Source organism: Peromyscus eremicus, chromosome 10 (assembly GCF_949786415.1).
Source record: "Peromyscus eremicus chromosome 10, PerEre_H2_v1, whole genome shotgun sequence".
NCBI classification, from domain to species: domain Eukaryota; kingdom Metazoa; phylum Chordata; class Mammalia; order Rodentia; family Cricetidae; genus Peromyscus; species Peromyscus eremicus.
In genome coordinates this window covers 77,935,678-77,956,994 of record NC_081426.1, presented here as the reverse complement: position 1 = coordinate 77,956,994, position 21,317 = coordinate 77,935,678, and the positions used below count along the sequence as shown (strand labels likewise).

General features: G+C 39.8%; 1 protein-coding gene across 2 annotated transcripts; it reads left to right on the top strand.

Annotated features, from left to right (window-relative positions):
- The first annotated feature begins 1,591 nt into the window (after window positions 1–1,591).
- LOC131920299 (UDP-glucuronosyltransferase 2B31-like) lies at window positions 1,592–21,217 on the top strand. Of its 2 annotated transcripts, none has more exons than XM_059274613.1 (6): window positions 1,592–2,315; window positions 4,105–4,253; window positions 15,784–15,915; window positions 17,981–18,068; window positions 18,806–19,025; window positions 20,787–21,217. In XM_059274613.1, exons 1-6 carry the CDS (start codon window positions 1,592–1,594, stop codon window positions 21,064–21,066), a joined length of 1,593 nt encoding a protein of 530 aa, XP_059130596.1. In that variant the 3' UTR covers window positions 21,067–21,217. The 2 variants fall into 2 exon arrangements, with proteins under 2 accessions (XP_059130596.1, XP_059130597.1); XM_059274614.1 differs by having other exon boundaries at window positions 1,592–2,063; window positions 20,787–21,214.
- Window positions 21,218–21,317: the final 100 nt, after the last annotated feature.

Here is a 21,317-nt window from a genome sequence, read left to right as displayed (position 1 = left end):
AGTGGGTTTGAGTTCCTTATCCCTCCCCACAAACCTGTCTCCAACTGCCAACTGCTCTCAAAGAGAAAATTAATTTCCTCCATAGTAATCTCACTAGATATATAAACCACACTTTAAGGCAGGCCCCATGCCCAGGACTAGGCGGCCACCACAAATCAAGCTCCATTATAGTTTTGTAAAGTATTTTTTATATTTGGTCTCATATAGTTGTGTTTGGGCATTTCTTTTATCTTACTGGTCTTTGCTTGCATATGTAGTTTCTGTTTTTGTATTTTTATGTGTGCTCTGTGTGTTTCCTGTGCCTTTTCTTTGTTTTTTCAATTCTGGTTTGTTTGTTTGCTTGTTTGTTCGTTTGTTTTGTTTGCTTGCCTGTTTGTGTTTAAGAGGGAAAAAAAGGCCTGGAGATGGGTAGGTGGAGCGGTGAGAGGATCTGTAGGAGATGAAGAAGATGAAACTATGATCAGAATATATTATATGAACACAATCATTTTCAATAAAACAACATCAACACTTATAGTGACAAACTGTAGGGAAACAATAAAAAATTCCCAATAAATTCAGGAATGAATAAACAAGTGTGGTCTTATCACATCTCAAAATGGGATTTGATGGCTACACAGAACTAATTTACATGGTACTATAACATGGAGAGTGCTAAAACACTTCAGAAATATTGAATCTAAATGCGAAATACCATCCATCCTATAATACAACTTATGTGATATGCTGAAAATAAGGAAACAATAACCTAAGAAAGTAGATAAGGAGTTGGCAAACACTGAGTCAAGTGGAAAGGGTAAAATACAGTCCATATATCTGGGCTATTGTACTTCTATAAACTTTATTATAGTAGTTGATTTATAATTCAGAGATTATACTATGAACCTCTGGACTATTGATCTAAAGTTGAGGAGTTATGTGATACATTAACACATCATACACTTTGATATGGGAAAGGGTTACTGAACAGTGAGAAAAAAATCTGACACAGAAGTGTTGTCTTTATTTCAGGTTCTATATCAATGTATACTTTTTGACAAAGTTCATTTTCTCTTTCTCTCTTCATATCTGTATCTCTGTCTCTGTCTCTCCTCTCTCTTCTCTCTTCTCTCTTCTCTCTCTCTCTCTCTCTCTCTCTCTCTCTCTCTCTCTCTCTCTCTCTCTCTCTCTCCCCTCTCTTTCTCTCTCTCCCTGGTTTTGATTTTTCAAGACAGGGTTTCTTTGTGTATCCCTGACTATCCTGGACCTCTCTTTGTAGACCAGGCTGGCCTTGAACTCAGAAATCAGCCTGCTTTTGCTTCCCTAGTGCAGTCCAGCAAAAGGCTCATTTTCACTATTCTAATATTTTTTTTTAAATCTCTAACATATCAAAGATAAATGACTCATTTAAGGTCACTGAGAATCAGGAGTCATTTCACATGTTCACATCTGCCTCCTGATTTTTGTACTTGGCATCTAGAGGCTGTGACTATCCCACTTGTATTTACTTTGGTAGGTGCAAGTTGTACTTTAACTAATTGATTGTTACTGTGTCTAGATCTACAAGAGCTGAGTAATCGCCATTTGAAAGGCAGCTCTGAACTTACCCAAGATGTCTGTGAAAATGACAGCGGCCCTGTTCCTGCTCCAGCTGAGTGGCTTCTTTGGATCTGGGAGTGGTGGGAAGGTGCTGGTGTGGCCAATGGAATACAGCCATTGGCTCAACTTAAAGGTAATCCTAGATGAGCTTGTGAAGAAGGGACATGAAGTGACTGTTCTGATACCCTCAGCTTCCCTTTCTTATGAGGTTGACAACACACCTGCTATTGAGTTTGAGACATACACTTCATCCTTTCCCAAGGCTGATTTCGAGGAATTTTTTATGGACTCACTGAGGAAATGCATTTATGAGCTGCCAAAGCAATCATTTTGGAGATATTTTTTAATGTTGCAAGAACTTTTTTGGTTATACTCTGAATTTACTGAGAGAATCTGCAAAGATGTGGTTTTTAACAAGGAACTCATGACAAAACTACGCAATTCAAGCTTTGATGTCGTGGTAGCAGATCCCTTCATACCCTGCGGTGACCTGCTGGCTGAGCTTCTCAAGACACCACTTGTGTACAGTCTCCGCTTCTTTCCTGGGTCCACATATGAAAAGTACAGTGGAGGACTCCCACTGCCTCCTTCCTATGTGCCTCCTGCTATGTCAGAATTGAGTGATCGAATGACATTCATGGAGCGGGTGCAAAATGTAATCTATGTGCTTTGTTTTGACTTTTGGTTCCAAACATTTAATGAGAAGAGGTGGAATCAGTTTTACAGTGAAGTATTAGGTAAGTGCCATGATCTGTTTTAGCTACAGCATTCTAAATTTGCTGCGTCATTGAAGATGTACTTGAAAGAACAGGATAGATAATCATAAGCAAAAGGGTGAAAAATCTGTGAAATTATCTGCCAAATTGAAAACATTGTAGAAAATCCTGTGTTTCAATGGCAAATTTGAAAGCCTTGTTTTAACTTGCACAGGACAGGTCAGAATGCCAAACATTCACCAAGCAATGTTTGTGGATTTCTCTTACGAAGTACATAGGCATTTACTAGCTACTTTATCACATGTTTTAGAACAGTTTTACCTGTGATGTTTCTCATCATCATCACTATTATTATTATTTGAGCACTGATTGGGAAGCCATGTGTCAAGGTACACATGTGGAATTTAGGGGACACTTTGTGGAGTCTATTCTCTCTTTACACTTTTACACACAGTCTGAGGATGGAAGTGTGCCTGCCACCTTGCACAGCCAGTGCTTTAACACATTGGGGCACCTGGCTGACCCCCAAAATGATTTGTTTTAAACTCATCCAATGTATTCTTGAGTGACAGACATGTAGCTTCAGGATTAACAATTATTTCTGCCACAGTTATCTACACAGTGTAGAGAACTTGTCACTTCTAAGGTAATCAGTTATTTTATTTAAAATTTGAAATATTTTCTGACTTTACATAATGAATTTCTTCACAGTTGTGACATACACCATCTCTGTCTCAGACACAGCAAGTTTATGAATGCCGGATTTTAGAGAATCCATGTTCAATCACTGGGTGTTTAAAATTCTTCCCCTTTAAACCTTTAATGGCCCCAGCAAATGGCTTACCAAGTTAAGGCCCATGCTGCCAAAAACCTGAAGACCTTGACCCATTCACAGAACGTAAGGAGTAAAAGAACAAAATGTTTTCCTCCAAATGTCCTCTGAACACACACACAAAAGCAAATAAGTAAATATCTTTTAAAATCCTAAAATGTTCAAATGTGGACATGGAAATTATTAGTTACAGAGATTTAGATGTTTTTTAAGGAAAAATCATAGAGAATAGACATCTCTTCCCATATTCTAAGACTTACTATCACTTATTATTTGCAAATATACTCATACATACATTCAGTCATAATTTAAGAGCAGTACCAGGACAAGGAACTCACACATAATTGAAATTCTCTTTGAGGTCAGCCAGGACTATATAGTGAGACCCTGTCTAAAAATGAAATCCTGAAATCCCCACAAATGTTTACACTGGGCATGGCAGCACACATCTGTAATCCTAGCAGTTGAGTTGAGAAAAAAGAGGATCTGGAGTTCAAGGTCAACTTTGGCTATATAGTGACATAGGGACCACCCTGGGCTCCATTAGACTATCTCAAAACAAAACATCATAAAGTTCCCATTTCCCTTAGAGGAGCACACATCAAGGTCCCAACACTAAACAGAACAAACTAGATGAAGAAAACCAGGGGAAATGATTCCATGAGCACGACAGGCAGGATTCATAGATAATGGAATTGATTATACTTCAATGGCATATCTAGATATTTGGTAATCATGAATTTCCAAGGTGTTACAGATGTGTTGTCTTTTCTCAAGTCTCACACACATGCACATACACACACACACACACACACACACACACACACACACACACATAAACATATTATATCCCAGAGATATAATTATAAACAACTCTGGCTATGTTATCAAAAGTGCTTTCAGAATATTCCCTGGCATACTTATCTTCACTTGATATTTGTCACCAGTTATACCTTCCCTGTTCTTATTCCTCTTCAGGAAGACCCACCACACTCATTGAGTTGATGGGGAAGGCAGATGTATGGCTCATTCGAACCTACTGGGATTTGGAATTTCCTCACCCTCTCTTACCAAATTTTGATTTTGTTGGAGGACTTCACTGCAGACCTGCCAAGCCTCTACCGGAAGTAAATATATTCCTGTCTGCTTCCTTCTCTTTGCCTTACATATTTGGCAGGAGTGATTCTATTTCATTCCTTCAGAATGTTTGTGTCAAACTCAGAGAGTCACAGGAATTTAGATAGAGAAACTGGCCAGTAGAAATGAGTGTATCTATCCCATCACAAGAATATGAACTTCTTTTATGGAGCCTTGTGGGACTTCTGAGGAACAGGACAGTTAGAGTCCTATTCAACATGAGAAAACCTCAGTGGCTCACACAGAACATACAGATAAGTGACAGGGACACCCCACAGGAAAGTACCAAGCAGACAGAGAAACGAAGTGTGCACAGGCTCACCCACAAACACCAGCAATTCTGCCTTGAAGACAAACTGTGAACAAGTAACAAACTATGGAAATGTTACAGTGAGGAAAGGCCAAGTTGCCTGGCAGTAAAAGTAAAGAGCAGAGATGGAGCAGATAGGAAAACAGTTCTGCTTAATGAGGAAATCTCAGCTCTCTCTGGTCACTAAAGCCTGCCCTTAGTTAATGACTGCAAATGAATTCTGTAAGCTCATAAGATGGTATCCCTCTGAAGGCTCAGAGGAATGCATTGTGATTTTTTTTTTATTTTTTTTTTTATTTTTTTTTTATTTTTTTTTTAATTTTTATTTTGCAATATAATTCAGTTCTACATATCAGCCACAGATTCCCTTGTTCTCCCCCCTCCCGCCCCCCTCACCTTCCCCCCAGCCCGCCCCCCATTCCAATCTCCTCCAGGGCAAAGCCTTCCCCACAGACTGAGATCAACCTGGTGGACTCAGTCCAGGTAGGTCCAGTCCCCTCCTCCCATGCCGAGCCAAGGGACCCTGCATAGGCCCCAGGTTTCAAACAGCCAACTCATGCAATGAGCACAGGACCCGGTCCCACTGCCTGGATGCCTCCCAAACAGATCAGGCCAATCAACTGTCTCACCCACTCAGAGGGCCTGATCCAGTTGGTGACCCCTCAGCCATTGGTTCATATTTCATGTGTTTCCGTTTGTTTGGCTATTTGTCTCTGTGCTTTACCCAACCTTGGTCTCAACAATTCTCGCTCATATAAACCCTCCTCATTCTCGCTAATTGGACTCCCAGAGATCCACCTGGGGCCTAGTCATGGATCTCTGTATCCAGATCCCTCAGTAGTTGGATGAGGTTTCTAGCACGACAATTAGGGTGTTTGGCCATCCCATCACCAGAGTAGGTCAGTTCGGACTGTCTCTCGACCATTGCCAGCAGTCTGTTGTGGGGGTATCTTTGTGGATTTCTGTGGGCCTCTCTAGCACTTTGTTTCTTCCTATTCTCATGTGGTCTTCATTTACCATGGTCTCCTATTCCTTGTTCTCCCTCTCTGTTGTTGATCCAGCTGGGATCTCCCACTCACCCAAGCTCTCTTTCCCTCGACCCTCACCCTTCACTACCCCCACTCATGTCCAGGCTGTTCATGTAGATCTCATTCCATTTCTCTGTCGTTGGGCGATCCCTGTGTCTTTCTTGGGGTCCTGTTTTCCAGGTAGCCTGCCTGGTGATGTGAGTAGCAGTCCAGTCATCCTTGTTCCACATCTAGTATCCTGTTATGAGTGAGTACATACCATGTTTGTCTTTCTGAGTCTGGGATACCTCACTCAGGATGATTTTTTCTAGATCCATCCATTTGTCTGCAAACCTCATGATGTCATTGTTTTTCTCTGCTGAGTAGTATTCCATTGTGTATATGTACCACATTTTGTTTATCCATTCTTCAGTTGAAGGGCATCTAGGTTGTTTCCATGTTCTGGCTATTACAAACAACGCTGATATGAACATAGCTGAACAAGTGCTCTTGTGGTGTGGTTGAGCATTCCTTGGGTATATGCCCAAGAGTGGTATAGCTGGATCTTGGGGGAGATGGATTCCCAATTTTCTAAGAAATCGCCATATTGATTTCCAAAGTGGTTGTACAAGCTTGCATTCCCACCAGCAGTGGAGGAGAGTTCCCCTAGCTCCACATCCTCTCCAGCATAAGGTGTCTTCAGTGTTTTTGATCTTAGCCATTCTGACAGGCGTAAGGTGGTATCTCAGAGTTGTTTTGATTTGCATTTCCCTGATGATTAGGGATGTTGAGCAATTCCTTAAATGTCTTTCAGCCATTTGAGTTTCCTCTGTTGAGAATTCTCTGTTTAGTTCTATAGCCCATTTCTTAATTGGACTGTTGGGCATTTTGATGTCTAATTTCTTGAGTTCCTTATATATTCTGGATATCAGTCCTCTGTCAGATGTAGGATTGGTGAAGATCTTTTCCCATTCTGTAGGCTGTCGCTTTGCTTTGTTGACCGTATCCTTTGCCCTACAAAAGCTTCTCAGTTTCAAGAGGTCCCATTGATTGATTGTTTCTCTCAGTGTCTGTGCTACTGGTGTTCTATTTAGAAAGTGGTCTCCTATGCCAATGTGTTCAAGACTACTTCCTACTTTCTCTTCTAGCAGGTTCAGAGTAGCTGGATTTATGTTGAGGTCCTTGATCCACTTCGACTTAAGTTTTGTGCACGGTGATAGATATGGATCTATTTGCAGCCTTCTACATGTTGATATCCAGTTTTGCCAGCACCATTTGTTGAAGATACTTTCTTTTTTCCATTGTGCACTTTTGGCTTCTTTGTCAAAAATTATTTGTTCATAGGTGTGCGGATTAATGTCAGGGTCTTCAATTCGATTCCATTGGTCCACATGTCGGTTTTTATGCCAGTACCAAGCTGTTTTTATTACTGTAGCTCTATAGTACAGCTTGAAGTCAGGGATCGTGATGCCTCCAGAGGTTGTTTTATTGTACAGGATTCTTTTGGCTATCCTGGGTTTTTTGTTTTTCCATATGAAGTTGAGTATTATTCTTTCCAGGTCTGTGAAGAATTGTGTTGGTATTTTGATGGGGATTGCATTGAATCTGTAGATTGCTTTTGGTAAGATTGCCATTTTTACTATGTTAGTTCTGCCTATCCATGAGCATGGGAGATCTTTCCATTTTCTGACATCTTCTTCAATTTCTTTTTTCAGGGACTTAAAGTTCTTGTCATATAGGTCCTTCACTTGCTTGGTTAGTGTTACCCCAAGGTATTTTATGTCATTTGTGGCTATAGTAAAGGGTGATGTATCTCTGATTTCCTTCTCCGCTTTTTTGTCCATTGTATATAGGAGGGCTACTAATTTTTTGGAGTTGATCTTGTATCCTGCTATGTTGCTGAAGGTGTTTATAAGTTGTATCAGTTCCTTGGTGGAATCTTTGGGGTTGCTCAAGTATACTATCATGTCATCTGCAAATAGGGAAAGCTTGACTTCTTCCTTTCCAATTTGTATCCCCTTAATCTCCTTATGTTGTCTTATTGCTCTGGCTAGAACTTCAAGTACTATATTGAATAAGTATGGGGAGAGCGGACAGCCTTGCCTCGTTCCTGATTTTAGTGGAATTGCTTTGAGTTTCTCTCCATTTAATTTGATGTTGGCTGTTGGCTTGCTGTAAATTGCCTTTATTATGTTTAGGTATGTTCCCTGTATTCCTGATCGCTCCAAGACCTTTATCATGAAGGGGTGTTGGATTTTGTCAAATGCCTTTTCAGCATCTAGTGAGATGATCATGTGGTTTTTTTCTTTGAGTTTGTTTATATGGTGTATCACATTGACAGACTTTCGTATGTTGAATCATCCTTGCATCCCTGGAATGAATCCTACTTGATCATGGTGGATAATTGTTTTGATGTGTTCTTGGAGTCTGTTTGCCAGTATTTTATTGAGTATTTTTGCATCAATGTTCATGAGGGAGATCGGTCTGTAGTTCTCTCTCTTTGTTGTATCCTTGTTTGGTTTGGGAATCAGGGTAATTGTAGCCTCATAGAAGGAGTTTGGTAATGTTCCTTCTGTTTCTATTGTATGGAACAATTTAGAGAGTATTGGTATTAACTCTTCTTTGAAGATCTGGTAGAATTCTGCACTGAAACCATCTGGTCCTGGGCTTTTTTTGGTTGGGAGACTTTTAATGACTGTTTCTATTTCGTTAGGGGTTATTGGACTATTTAAATAGTTTATCTGGTCTTGATTTAATTTAGGTATGTGGTACCTATCCAGAAAATTATCCATTTCTTTTAGGTTTTCCAGTTTTGTGGAATAGAGGTTTTTGAAGTATGACCTGATGATTCTCTGGATTTCCTCAATGTCTGTTGTTATGTCCCCCTTTTCATTTCTGATTTTGTTGATTTGGATGCTCTCTCTCTGTTTTTTGGTTAGTTTGGATAAGGGCTTGTCTATCTTGTTGATTTTCTCAAAGAACCAACTCTTTGTTTCATTAATTTTTTGTATTGTTCTCTTTGTTTCTATTTTATTGATTTCAGCTCTCACTTTGATAATTTCCTGGCATCTATTTTTCCTGGGAGACTTTGCTTCTTCCTGTTCTAGAACTTTCAGGTGTGCTGTTAAGTCACTAGTGTGAGATTTCTCCAGCTTATTTATGTGGGCATTTAGTGCTATGAATTTCCCTCTTAGTACTGCTTTCATAGTGTCCCATAGGTTTGGATATGTGGTATCTTCATTTTCGTTGATCTCTAGGAAGTCTTTAATTTCTTTCTTTATTTCTTCCTTAACCCATTGGTGATTCAGGTGGGTATTGTTCAGTTTCCATGAGATTGTAGGTTTTCTGTAGTTGTTGTTGTTGTTGAAATCCAACTTTAGACCATGGTGGTCTGATAGAACACAGGAGGTTATTCTAATTGTTTTGTATCTGTTTAGATTTGCTTTGTGACCAAGTATGTGGTCGATTTTAGAGAAGGTTCCATGGGGTGCTGAGAAGAAGGTATATTCTTTTTTGTTAGGATGGAATGTTCTATAGATGTCGATTAAGTCCATTTGAGTCATGACATCAGTTAAGTCCTTTATTTCTCTGTTAAGTTTCGATTTGGGGGATCTGTCCAGTGGTGAAAGTGGGGTGTTGAGGTCTCCCACTATTAATGTGTGGGGTTTTATATGTGATTTAAGCTTTAATAATGTTTCTTTTACATATGTGGGTGCCCTTGTGTTTGGGGCATAAATGTTCAGAATTGAGACTTCATCTTGGTGGATCTTTCCTGTGATGAGTATGTAATGCCCTTCTTGATCTCTTTTGATTGATTTTAGTTTGAAGTCTATTTTGCTGGATATCAGGATGGCTACACCCGCTTGTTTCTTAAGACCGTTTGATTGGAAAGTCTTTTCCCAGCCTTTTATTTTTAGGTAGTGTCTATCTTTGAATTTGAGATGTGTTTCTTGTATGCAGCAGAAAGATGGGTCCTGCTTTCGTATCCATTCTGTAAGCCTATGTCTTTTTATAGGTGAATTAAGTCCATTGATATTGAGAGATATTAATGTCCAGTGATTGTTCATTCCTGTTATTTTTTGGTGGTGATGTGTGTGTACTTTTCTTCGTTGGGGTCTACTGCTGTGGCTTTATCTATTGCCTGTGTTTTCGAGGTTGTATCTGACTTCCTTAGGTTGGAATTTTCCTTCTAGTGCTTTCTGTAGGCCTGGGTTTGTGGATAAATATTGTTTAAATCTGGCTTTGTCATGGAATGTCTTGTTCACTCCATCTATGAGGATTGAAAGTTTTGCTGGGTATATTAGTCTAGGCTGACATCCATGGTCTCTTAATGTCTGCATTACATCTGTCCAGGACCTTCTGGCTTTCAAAGTCTCCATTGAGAAATCGGGTGTTATTCTGATAGGTTTGCCTTTATATGTCACTTGGCCTTTTTCCTTTGCTGCTCTTAATATTCTTTCTTTATTCTGTACGTTTAATTGTTTAATTATTATGTGGCGAGGGGACTTTTTTTGGGGGTCTAGTCTGTTTGGTGTTCTATAGGCTTCCTGTATCTTCATAGGCATTTCCTTCTTTAAGTTGGGAAAGTTTTCTTCTATGATCTTGTTGAATATATTTTCTGTGCCCTTGAGTTGGTATTCTTCTCCTTCTTCTACCCCTATTATTCGTAGGTTTGGTCTTTTCATGGTGTCCCAAATTTCTTGGACATTTTGGTTCATGACTTTGTTGACTTTAGTGTTTTCTTTGACTGATGTATCTATTTCTTCTATTGTATCTTCAACGCTAGAGATCCTCTCTTCCATCTCTTGCATTCTGTTGATTATACTTGCATCTGAAGTTCCCAATCGTTTTCTCAGATTTTCTATTTCCAGCATTCCCTCTGTTTGTGTCTTCTTCATTTTTTCTATTTCCCTTTTCAGGTCTTGGACTGTTTCCTTCATTTGTTTCATTGATTTTTCTTGATTTTCTTTCAGTATTTTATTGTTCTCTTCGAGGACTTTTTTGATTTCTTCTAATTTGTTTGCCCTTTCCTCTAGTTGTTTACAGCGTTCTTCACATTTTTTTGTCTTTTCCTCTACACGAGCCTCTAGCTTCTTCATGATGACATTCATAAGGCTATTTTCTTCTGCTTCTTCCAATTTCTGATGTTCAGGTCTAGGTGTTGGAGGAGGGCTAGGGCCTGGTGATGGTGTATTACTATTCATTTTGTTGTATGTGTTTCTGCCTTGACGTCTGCCCATCTCCTTGTGGTTCGTTCCTGGCCTTATCCGCACACTTGGTTCAGACAGAGCTGGCAGATTCAGGAATTCTCTCTCTCTTGTCCAGATGGGAGCTCTCTTGTCCAAATTGGAAGTCCGGGGCAGGATGGGAGCTCTTGTTCAGAAGGGAAGTCCGGGGGAAGATGGGTGCTCTCCTCTCTCTCTCTCTCTCTCTCTCTCTCTCTCTCTCTCTCTCTCCTCCAGATGGGAAATCCAGGGCAAGATGGGAGCTGGGGGCCAGCCTCTAAGTCTCAAGAAGAGGCTTGGGGCTCAGGCGGATGGGCGTGGGGGCAGGGCGTGGAGACTGCAGGGTCTGCCAGGGGTCTTGGAGAAGGAGATCCTTCCCGGTGGGGCTAGAAGGGCACCTGCCCGGGGACCAGAACCTGGGGCCAAGTTGGGCAGGTCTTCCCCGGAGTGGCTGGTGCCCAGGGATGGGGTCCGGGGCAAGCTAGGGCACTCACCTGTGCTTCAGAAGGGAAGTCCGGGGCAAGATGGGAGCTGAGGGGCCGGCCTCTAAGTCTCAGGAAGAGGCTTGGGGCTCAGGCGGATGGGCGTGGGGGCAGGGCGTGGAGACTGCAGGGTCTGCCAGGGGTCTTGGAGAAGGAGATCCTTCCCTCCTTCCCGGTGGGGCTAGAAGGGCACCTGCCCGGGGACCAGAACCTGGGGCCAAGTTGGGCAGGTCTTCCCCGGAGTGGCTGGTGCCCAGGGATGGGGTCCGGGGCAAGCTAGGGCACTCACCTGTGCTTCAGAAGGGAAGTCCGGGGCAAGATCGCATTGTGATTTTAACATAACACTTCATGATGCGCGACAAGTGAAAGTTTTTCTGCTCTAGTATGAAATGTCTCTGGAGACCCCTTTTTTAGTTGTGTAATGACAGCAACATACAGTCTGATCTTACCCCAAAGACTACATGTCTGTTTTTTAAATTTAGTTAAGATGTAATTGAGAAATCCAAAAGTTGAGGGATGATTCATAAGTTCTGTGCAGGGCAGCACTGTTTACAAGCAACTCTGTCTTTACATTAAGGGATGGCAAGATCAGCAGGAGAGGTGGGAGGGAGGTAGACTGAGGACTTACAGGCTGTGCTGAGGCTGTTGCTCAGTAGCAGAGAGCTGGCCCCACATGCACAGTGCAAGAGAAAGGAATAAAGAAGGAAGGAAGCAGGGTAAAAATGCAGTTTACTCATGATAATTAGGAATAATATAATTTGTATTGAAATTATAGGAAATAGTTTTCAGTCTCAATGTTTTCAACTCTTTTGATCCTTTTGGGATGGGAATTATTTCTCCAAAGCACTCGCCTCTTCTCATTAGAAGCTAAAATGCTGGGGATGCTGTGAATGTATTGCTCTGAGTGATTGCTAAATAAAATGCTTATTGTCCAATAGCCAGGTAGGAAGTACAGTATAGGTGGGATAAGCAGAGAAGAGAATTCTGGGAATAGGGAGGCTGAGTTAGAGGTTGCCAGCCAGACACAGAGGAAGCATGATGTGAAAGTACCAGTAAGCCACAATCCATGGGGCAACTTATAGATTGATATAAATGGGTTAATTTAAGATAAAAGAACTGGATAGCAAGGAGTCTACCATGGCCAAACAGTTTATAAGTAACGTGAGTCTCTGTGTGTTTACTTGGGTCTGAGTGGCTGCGGACCTGGGTGGAACAGGAGATAACTCCAGCTACAACTAAATTTTCTGCGCATATGAAAGAATAGATTTGACAAAATACATAAGGATACAAAATGCAGGCCTACTAGGTGCTTGGGGCTTAAAGGCATTGGCAACAAAGCCTTTGAATCTGAGTTAAATCCTGGGAATCAAATGGTGAAAGGAATAAGGTAAGTCCCAAAATTTTCTTCAGATGTCATACATATAATAAATAAATGTAATGAAGTCATTAAATTATACTAATGAAAATCATTAAAATGCACATTTTAAAATGTTTTGAAAGCTCGGTGGTACTGGCACACACCTTTAATGCTAGCACTTGGGAGGCAGAGGTCGGTGGATCTCTGTGAGTTTGTGGCCAGCATGGTCTATACTGTGAGTTCCAGGACAGCCAAGGTTACAAAGAGAAACCCTGTCTCGAAAAACAAAACAAACAAACAACAAAAAAAACCACTTTGTGTATTCCAGAATAGCTAAGAGACAGGATTTGTAGCATTCTCAAACTAAAATTCTGAGTAATATACAGTTGCGTGAATGTACTATTTACCTTGATTTAATCAGTGTCAATTAAAAAAAATCATTGGCATTTGTTTCACAGTAGACTTATCGGAAACTGTACATAGAAAAGTAAGCATAGGTAATTATTATTCATAACAGTTTTGATTAAAGAAACAAAACGAATTTAAACAATCAAGTATTAGTTTTAAATGTATACTATATACATATATTACAATTATTGTATCAAAGAATGCTTAACTGATCTTGTCAAGTATAACATAAATTTGCTTAGAAAATGTAAGGGAGAGAAGTAAATTTGACATTGTGCTATCTCTTAGGACTAAAGATTTAGATAACAGGATTTGTTTCCTAAACGTATATATCATGTTGTGGTTTTGTGTGTGTGTGTGTGTGTGTGTATGTGTGTGTGTGTGTATTACATGAATAGAATAAAAAATAAATTAATTGCAATGTGTGTTTGTTGGAGTTAAACCCAGGGTCTTGTGCACCCTAAGCTCACAGTTGATAACTGAATGACATACCTACACTAAAACCTTACATTTTTTTTAAGAAACCAGACATAGTTTTGCAAAAAGAGTATGAGTAAATCTTATTTTTATTCATATACTTTTCTCAATTGAGAATTTTTATTATTCCTTTTAATTTTTTAGACTATAATTACATCATTTCTCCCTTTCCTTTCCTTCTTTCCATATTTCCTCTTTGCTCTTAAAAATTCATAGCCTCTTCTTTCATTAAATGTTGTTATTTACATATCAGTGTGTGCTCACATCTGTAAATACATAAATACAACCTGCTTAGTCTGTATGTATGTTTTCAGGGGTGACCAATTGAACAAGAAGTTATGGAATGAAAAGAAATATGCAGGAAGTGAAAAATACATGAAGGATAATCAGGACCAATGTCAGCATTTGGGTAACATTAATTCAATAAGATTCTCTTAGAGCAGGGGTTCTCATACTTCCTAATGCTGCAACCCTTTAATACAGTTCCTCATGTTCTGGAGACCCCTAACCATAAAATCATTTTTGTTGTTACTTCATAACTTAATTTTGCTTCTGTTCATAAACCATAATGTAAAAAATTTTGGACATTTGGTTTGCCAAAAGGGTTATAATCCACAAGTGGAGAACAACTGTGTAGAGTATGGCTTCTGAAACCTGAGTGTGCATGAAATCCCATGACTAGCTGTGGAGCTCTTGGTATTTCATAGCTGCTGGGAGAGGGAGAGTCAGTTCTCTTTAATAATGTGATGCATGGCAGGTTGTCCACATACCAAGGGAGGCCCTACCCCCAGACTAGATGGGCACCACAAACTAGACTCAATGGGGAAAGATGAGAGAAAAAACGAAAAGTTCTCAAAGTTGAGAGGAAAAGAATGGGATGGCAAAAGGAAGAATTCTCAGAGAGGGGGGTGTTTTTGTTAAAGTACTTTAAATGAAATTCTCTAATAATAAATAAATTATTGCTAAAAATTGAGTATGCAAAAACATAAAATGCAGAGATGAATCAAAAAGCCAAGTCCTGAACAAAATGATCTAAGATAAAAATGATATAATTTGTGTCTTGGGGTTTCTATTGCTGTGAATAGAAAGCATGACCATGGCAACTCTTATAAAGGAAAGCATTTAATTGGGGCTGGACTACAATTCAGAAGGATAGACCAATATCTTCATGGTAGGAATCATGGTAGCATTCAAGCTGACATAGTGCTGGAGAAAGAGCTGAGAGTTCTGCATCTGGCATCAGGAAGAGACTGTGACACTTAGCCTGGCTTGAGCATCTGAACCTCAAAACCCACCTACACTGATACACTTCCTCCAACAAGGCCACACCTACTCCAACAAGGCCACACCTACTAATAGTACCACTCCCTGTGGGGGCCATTTTCATTCAAACCACCACAGTTTGGCCAGAAAAACATTTACAGAAGTATACAACTGCTTTCTCTGCTTTTTTAATGACACAGACAAGAATAGACACCTTGCCAACAACACATATTTATGCATACATACATATGCACATACTCTTGCACATGTATATACAGTAAAAGAAAGTGATCTCAAACAGGCAATGTCTTTCCAACAAAACTGACTAAGCTCTACTTAAAAACAACCATTACTGAGAAGGAAATGGAGCTTTCTGTGAATGAAAAATAGATTTGTGTACTATGGATTCCACTCCTGGGCATGCATATAACAAGTGAATGAAGGACCTCAAGCAGGTTTCTGTGGAAGGACAATTATAGAAGTAGCAGAAACCTAGGCAGCAATTTATAATAGAGTTTTGATAAATAGAGGTTATATCAATACAGAGACATATAACTAAGCCTTTAAATCTAGGCAAGAACCATAATGAAATCACACCAAGTAAAATAACACAAAAATATCATAGTGGTCATCACATGTACTACATAGACTAGTCAAAATCATGGAAGCATAAAGGGAAGGTACAGTAAACTAGGGACTAGGAAGGAGAAAGAGGAATTCAGAATTAATTGCTACAAATCTTGTTTTTCAAGATGAAATAAGCCAGGGCTATTTGTATGAATAAGTACATAAATTTAACTCAGAGAACTGTAACCTTATACTTGGCTACAACTATATTTCTTATATGTGGATGTGAATAGTTTTTTTAAGTACCCACTACTCTAATCATTTCTAATGCTGCTCAGTTTCTTCCTATGGATGTTGGTGTCAGTTTCTATGCTCATTATTTTGTGTTGCTGCTGTTTGTGATGAGCTGACATTTCATTAACAGGAAATAGAAGACTTTGTCCAGTCTTCTGGAGAACATGGTGTTGTGGTGTTTTCCCTGGGGTCCATGGTGGGTACCCTAACAGAAGAAAGGGCCAATGTGATAGCAGCGGGTCTTGCCCAGATTCCACAGAAGGTGAGATACAGTGCCTCAGTGTTGCATCCTAAGATGGTCACATCCTGTTCAGGTGTGATTGCAGAAACCTCCTGTGTGAAACTGAAGCTGTCTTGATAGCTCTAACTCATCTCTGAAGTCACCTGTGACTCAGAAAGACAGGGGACAGATGTCAAATAGTAGATGGTGTTTTTGATTAATAACTTTGTTATTAACATCGTGTTCAGAAAGGAAAACAGTTAACAAGAGTTTGTGAACTTAGTGTTAGGAAGGTATCGTAGGCACATACATAGAGTGTGCCTTGTCACTTCCTCCATTACCTTGGAGGAAAACTGGGGAGTACACACATTACAGTGTAATCAGACTGCTATTCAATTTTAAGCAGTAAGTGCACTGGCCCAGTAGCGATAAGCAGGCACTCAACATGGGCAGTGATGGGAGAGGGAGAGGAGGAACATCCTTGAAGAGCATGTTTTGCTCACCCAGAGGATCTAACTTAGTTCTGAGTCCCTATGTCTGGCAGCTCAAAGCTGCCTATAAATCCATCGGATGAGATCCAAAGCACACTTCAGGGCTCAGATGACACCCATACATACTTCCCATACACATGAACACACACACAGAGACACAGATACAGACACAGACACACATGCACACACACACACACACACACACACACACACACACATCAGAGGCAGACATAGTTCCCATACATTTGAACACACACACACTTCCCATACATATGAACACACACACACACACACACACATACACACACACACACACACACACACACACACACTTCTTATGCACATGAATACACACAGAGACACAGAAACACACACACACACAAACACAAACACTCACACACACAGGCAGACACACATACATGCAAACACGCTAACTTACACATAAATGAAAATAAACTCTCATTTTAAAAATGGGATATCTGCTATTCTGGGTTGTTCACTTTTCTTTTATCTTTTTTTTTTATTAGTGGTCCTAAACCTTCCTAATGCTTTTATATATATATATTTTTTTTTTTTTTCCTCATGTGGTGGTGACCCACAACCATAACACTATTTTTGCTGCCTCTTTATAACTGTAATGTGCTACTGTTATGAATTGTAGTATAAATATCTGATATTTCTGATGTTCTTAGGCAACATCTATAAAAGGTCATTCAATCCCCAAAGGGGTCAATACCCACGGATTGAGAACCATTGTTTGAAATGATTGTTTCTTTCCTAAGAACAGAGAGAAAGAAAAGGTATGGATTTAGATAGGAGGAGACATGAGGATCTGGGGTAGGGGTATGGGTGAAGAAACCACGAGCAAGAATATGTTGCATGGAAAAAAATCTGTTTTAAGTAAAAGAAAAATATAAGTTTAAAAATTGGAATTGAGGTTGTAGTGTCATATTCCTTTGTAATCTTGGCCAAAAGTGATCTCTCCCATTTTAAAATGGACCTATGCATGGTATATTTATGTTGTTATTCGAAAAAAAATAGGTAAGACAGGATTTACTATCCTCAGTTTCAGCTGGGGGGACTAAGCCTGTTAATTCTTAAACCAGGAGAACTTGGGAACTTGCTCTTGAACTGACCATGTATCACATGACAAGAACCTAATCTAATAAAATACCTATAAAAAAAGTAATTATAAGTGAACTAAATCAAATACCATGGACAAATGTTATATTTAGAAATAAACTGCTATAAATATATATTGGAAAAATAAAACCAGATATATATTCGTAACTTTGATGTATTGTTGAACTGGAATTAATATTCACACATTTCTTACCTCTTGCTTGACATTGCTGGACCTGCCTTTGTCTAAGTTGCAGTTGGTTAAATGTTAAGGTGGCCTGCTGACACCTGGATAAGCATGAGAATAAATGCAGGAGAGTGAAGAGTGTTGCATCCTTGCTGTAGTAGTTCTTCATGGTTCCTATCATCCATCCTCACCTACTGGCTCTTTGACATTGGGCATTTATCACCAGTGATTCTTAATCTATCCAGGAGTAAGTAGCAGGGGTAACGACATTTGATCAAGTAATAAGAGGCTAGCTTCATCTTAACAGGTTCTTTGGCGATTTGAAGGCAAGAAGCCAGACACCTTAGGCTCCAACACTAGGCTCTACAAATGGATCCCCCAGAATGACCTTCTCGGTAAGCATCAGGAAACACCTGAGACATGAGGAATGGCCGGTCAACACTAATGCATTTATGACAGCTGTGATCTAGTCCTGGGGAGAATACATACAAAAACTAATGGGAATATTCTTCCAGTAACATTTGAGATGGGAGAATCTATTTTTATCTCTGCTGTATTTATCATTCAGACACATGAAATCACTTCTTCTTTCTCTCCACCTCCTATGTCTATAACTTACATTGACCATTTCCCCTACTGTAGGGCAATTGTATATGCCAGTGGGAATGGTATTCTTTCATTAATGACTCTTCATTTACTATGCTCCTCCCAAGATCCCACAACATAAGATGGTACCACGTGATGAAATGTCCTCAGTCTTATTCCATCACAGTGAGCACTCAACCCCTCCTGTGTAAAGCCAACCCATCCAGAGCAGTGGCTTCACTGTTGCTTTAAGAGAACACACTCTCCTGAACCACAGACTGTGCTTTCACATGCTATTTGCTGCCCTTTTTGTCCATTGTACAAAATCATTCTGTTTTCACACTGCATCTCCTCTATGTGGCCTTCACTTAATCTCTGGGGACTTGCACTCTTCTAGCTATAAGACATGGAAGAAATTCAGTGCTGTCCCGTAGTTATGATAATGATATCTAGAGAATATTTACCCTTTCTGTGCTGTTTTTCCTGCTTCTCATTTTCTTTCTCAGAGTCATGATTAATACTTGCCTTTAATTTCTCCTCTTCCTAGGTCATCCTAAAACCAGAGCTTTTATAACTCATGGTGGCACCAATGGCATCTATGAGGCAATCTACCACGGGATCCCTGTGGTTGGCATTCCTTTGTTTGGAGACCAGTTTGATAATGTTGTTCGTATGAAGACCAAAGGAGCAGGTGTTAGACTGGACTTTCTCACAATGTCCAGTGCAGATTTGGTTGATGCAGTGAAGACAGTGACAAATGACCCTTCGTAAGTACAGTGATTTTGTTCAAGTTGGTACTGGTCCAGATAGGTTCTCTCCAAGGTCACAGTAGAATTCATCTGATCTTTAGTCTACGTTTGAAAACAACAACAATATAAAACTTATTCTGTCAACCAAGACTGCAAACTATCCCTGTTGATTTGCTGTACAAGGAGTTAGTTTAGAATAATTTGATCACTGAAAGGACACAATGTCTCCAAAGATGATCAAATCAACAAACGGGATATTGAAGCTAAATTTAAAATATTTCAAGTCAATGGCTAAAATTTCTGAAACTCTTTTCCTTTGTTTAAATAATGCTTACTCACTGACCAAAGTAGAATAATTATGCATATATTTACATATGTTTGTAGATATATATGTATAATATGTAATGACCAAATAAAATACTTACCATTTCCATCTCCTTAGACATTTATAATTTTATTTTTGTCAGTGTGGAAAGTCCCCTCTTCCACATTCCACAAGTTACAGGAGAACATGTAACTTGTAATTCAGTCACTGACTCACTACAGAGCGCTGTCCTGCTAGACAGGGGCAGGATGCATGTGTTAGCTGATGTCTCTCTATCCCCACTCACTCTCTCCATTCCTAGACTCCAGTTACCACTGTTCTACTCTCTCCTTCTATGAAATCAGCTCTGCAGTTTCCACACAGTGGTGAGAATGTACAGTGTTTTAATTTAGGGCCTAGTTTATATGACTTAGTATAATATCCTCTGGTTTCATCCTTATTATTATAAAGACAAGATTTCCTTCTTTATAATTATTGAATAATATTCAACTATGTTTTCATACCACATTTTATTTCTCCATCATCCCACAATTCCACTTCCTAACTCTCATGACCAGGGCTGCAAAAACCATGGACCTTTAGGGATCTTTTTGATACATTGTTTACCATTTCTTTAAAAAGGTTCCTAATAGCAAAACAGCTAGAACCCAGAATAACTGTTCAGGAAATCCATGCTCTTTTACTAGCTACTGTACTGAATTAGAGTGCAGCATTCACTTCTGTTAGTAATACTCATCCTCCTACCATTGACCAGCCTGTCAGCCTGACTTTCAATTCCCAAAAGCTACATTATAAGAGCAGAGAACTGACCCCCACAAGGTTTCCTCTGCCCTCCACACATGCTGCATGGTACACACCACACCCTCGGGACCCCATAGAGAAACACTTAGAATGTGGAAAGGTAAAAAATAATTGACAAGTACCACATCCTCTGCATCCTTGTCATTCCTGTGCTTCTGCTGCTGTTAGAAGTACTAGGGGTTGAATTCAGGTCCTGGAACATTCTAGACAAGCAAACAATGAGCTGTATCTCAGCCCTTATGTCATCTGTTGTAAAGTATTTCCCTTTCTCGCCATTTGCCAATTTTTAATCATTCATAGCATTTCTATTGAGTTTACAAAGAATTTTGGCACAGTTTCTTCACAAAAGTATCAATGGATCATCTTCAGACTAGGTTGAACCACGTACCTTGCAGTGTTTGAAATGGCCTACTAATATTTCCTCTACTGGAAAAATTTACTTCTCCAAATGATTTCCCATTTCAGTTTTGGAAAGAATTTTTCAGAAAATGCCAACCTTGCGGCAAACTTTCAAACATGTCCCCCCCAAAAAAACACACTATATCTACAGCTAATCTAAAGAATGTACTGAGTCTCGTGATGCTTTCCCTGAACCTTCCATAGGCTTCATGCACTTAAGTAAACTAATTGGTTTTCCATGTTGCTATCTTTAGCTATAAGGAGAATGCCATGAGGCTATCAAGAATCCACCATGATCAACCAATGAAGCCCCTGGACAGAGCCGTCTTCTGGATTGAGTATGTCATGCGCAACAAAGGAGCCAAGCACCTTCGTGTGGCAGCACATGACCTCACCTGGTTTCAGTACCACTCTCTGGATGTGCTTGGATTCCTGCTGGCCTGTGTGCTGACTGTGATGCTCATCATCATGAAGTCTTGCCTCTTTTGTTGCCAGAAGTTTGCTAAAGCTGGAAAGAAGAAGAAAAGGGAGTAGCTGAAGTGGGGAGGACAGCCATACGGACCTCCCCAGTGCATCCCAGCAAGAGAGGCTGTGATGGCAGTGTCCTTCATCCTGTGACTAGACAGCTTTCAGTCTTCTTTGTCGAGTCATAGGATTTTTCCCCCAGGGAATTAATAATTCTTCTGCACTTAATTGTATTTCAGGCCGATGATAAAATTGAAAAGTAAACAAAGTTCAATTGAAGTAGTCAACACGCGTGTGCATAGAAATTTTAGAAATTCATT

What these genes read in the sequence shown, in the direction of transcription:
- LOC131920299 (XM_059274613.1), top strand. Translation starts at nt 1,592, where the DNA reads ATGTCTGTGAAAATGACAGCGGCCCTGTTCCTGCTCCAGCTGAGTGGC. An exon ending in GTTTTACAGTGAAGTATTAG is followed by an intron (nt 2,316 to 4,104) that starts GTAAGTGCCATG and finishes ATTCCTCTTCAG; the next exon opens with GAAGACCCACCACACTCATT. An exon ending in TTGCCCAGATTCCACAGAAG is followed by an intron (nt 15,916 to 17,980) that starts GTGAGATACAGT and finishes TCATCTTAACAG; the next exon opens with GTTCTTTGGCGATTTGAAGG.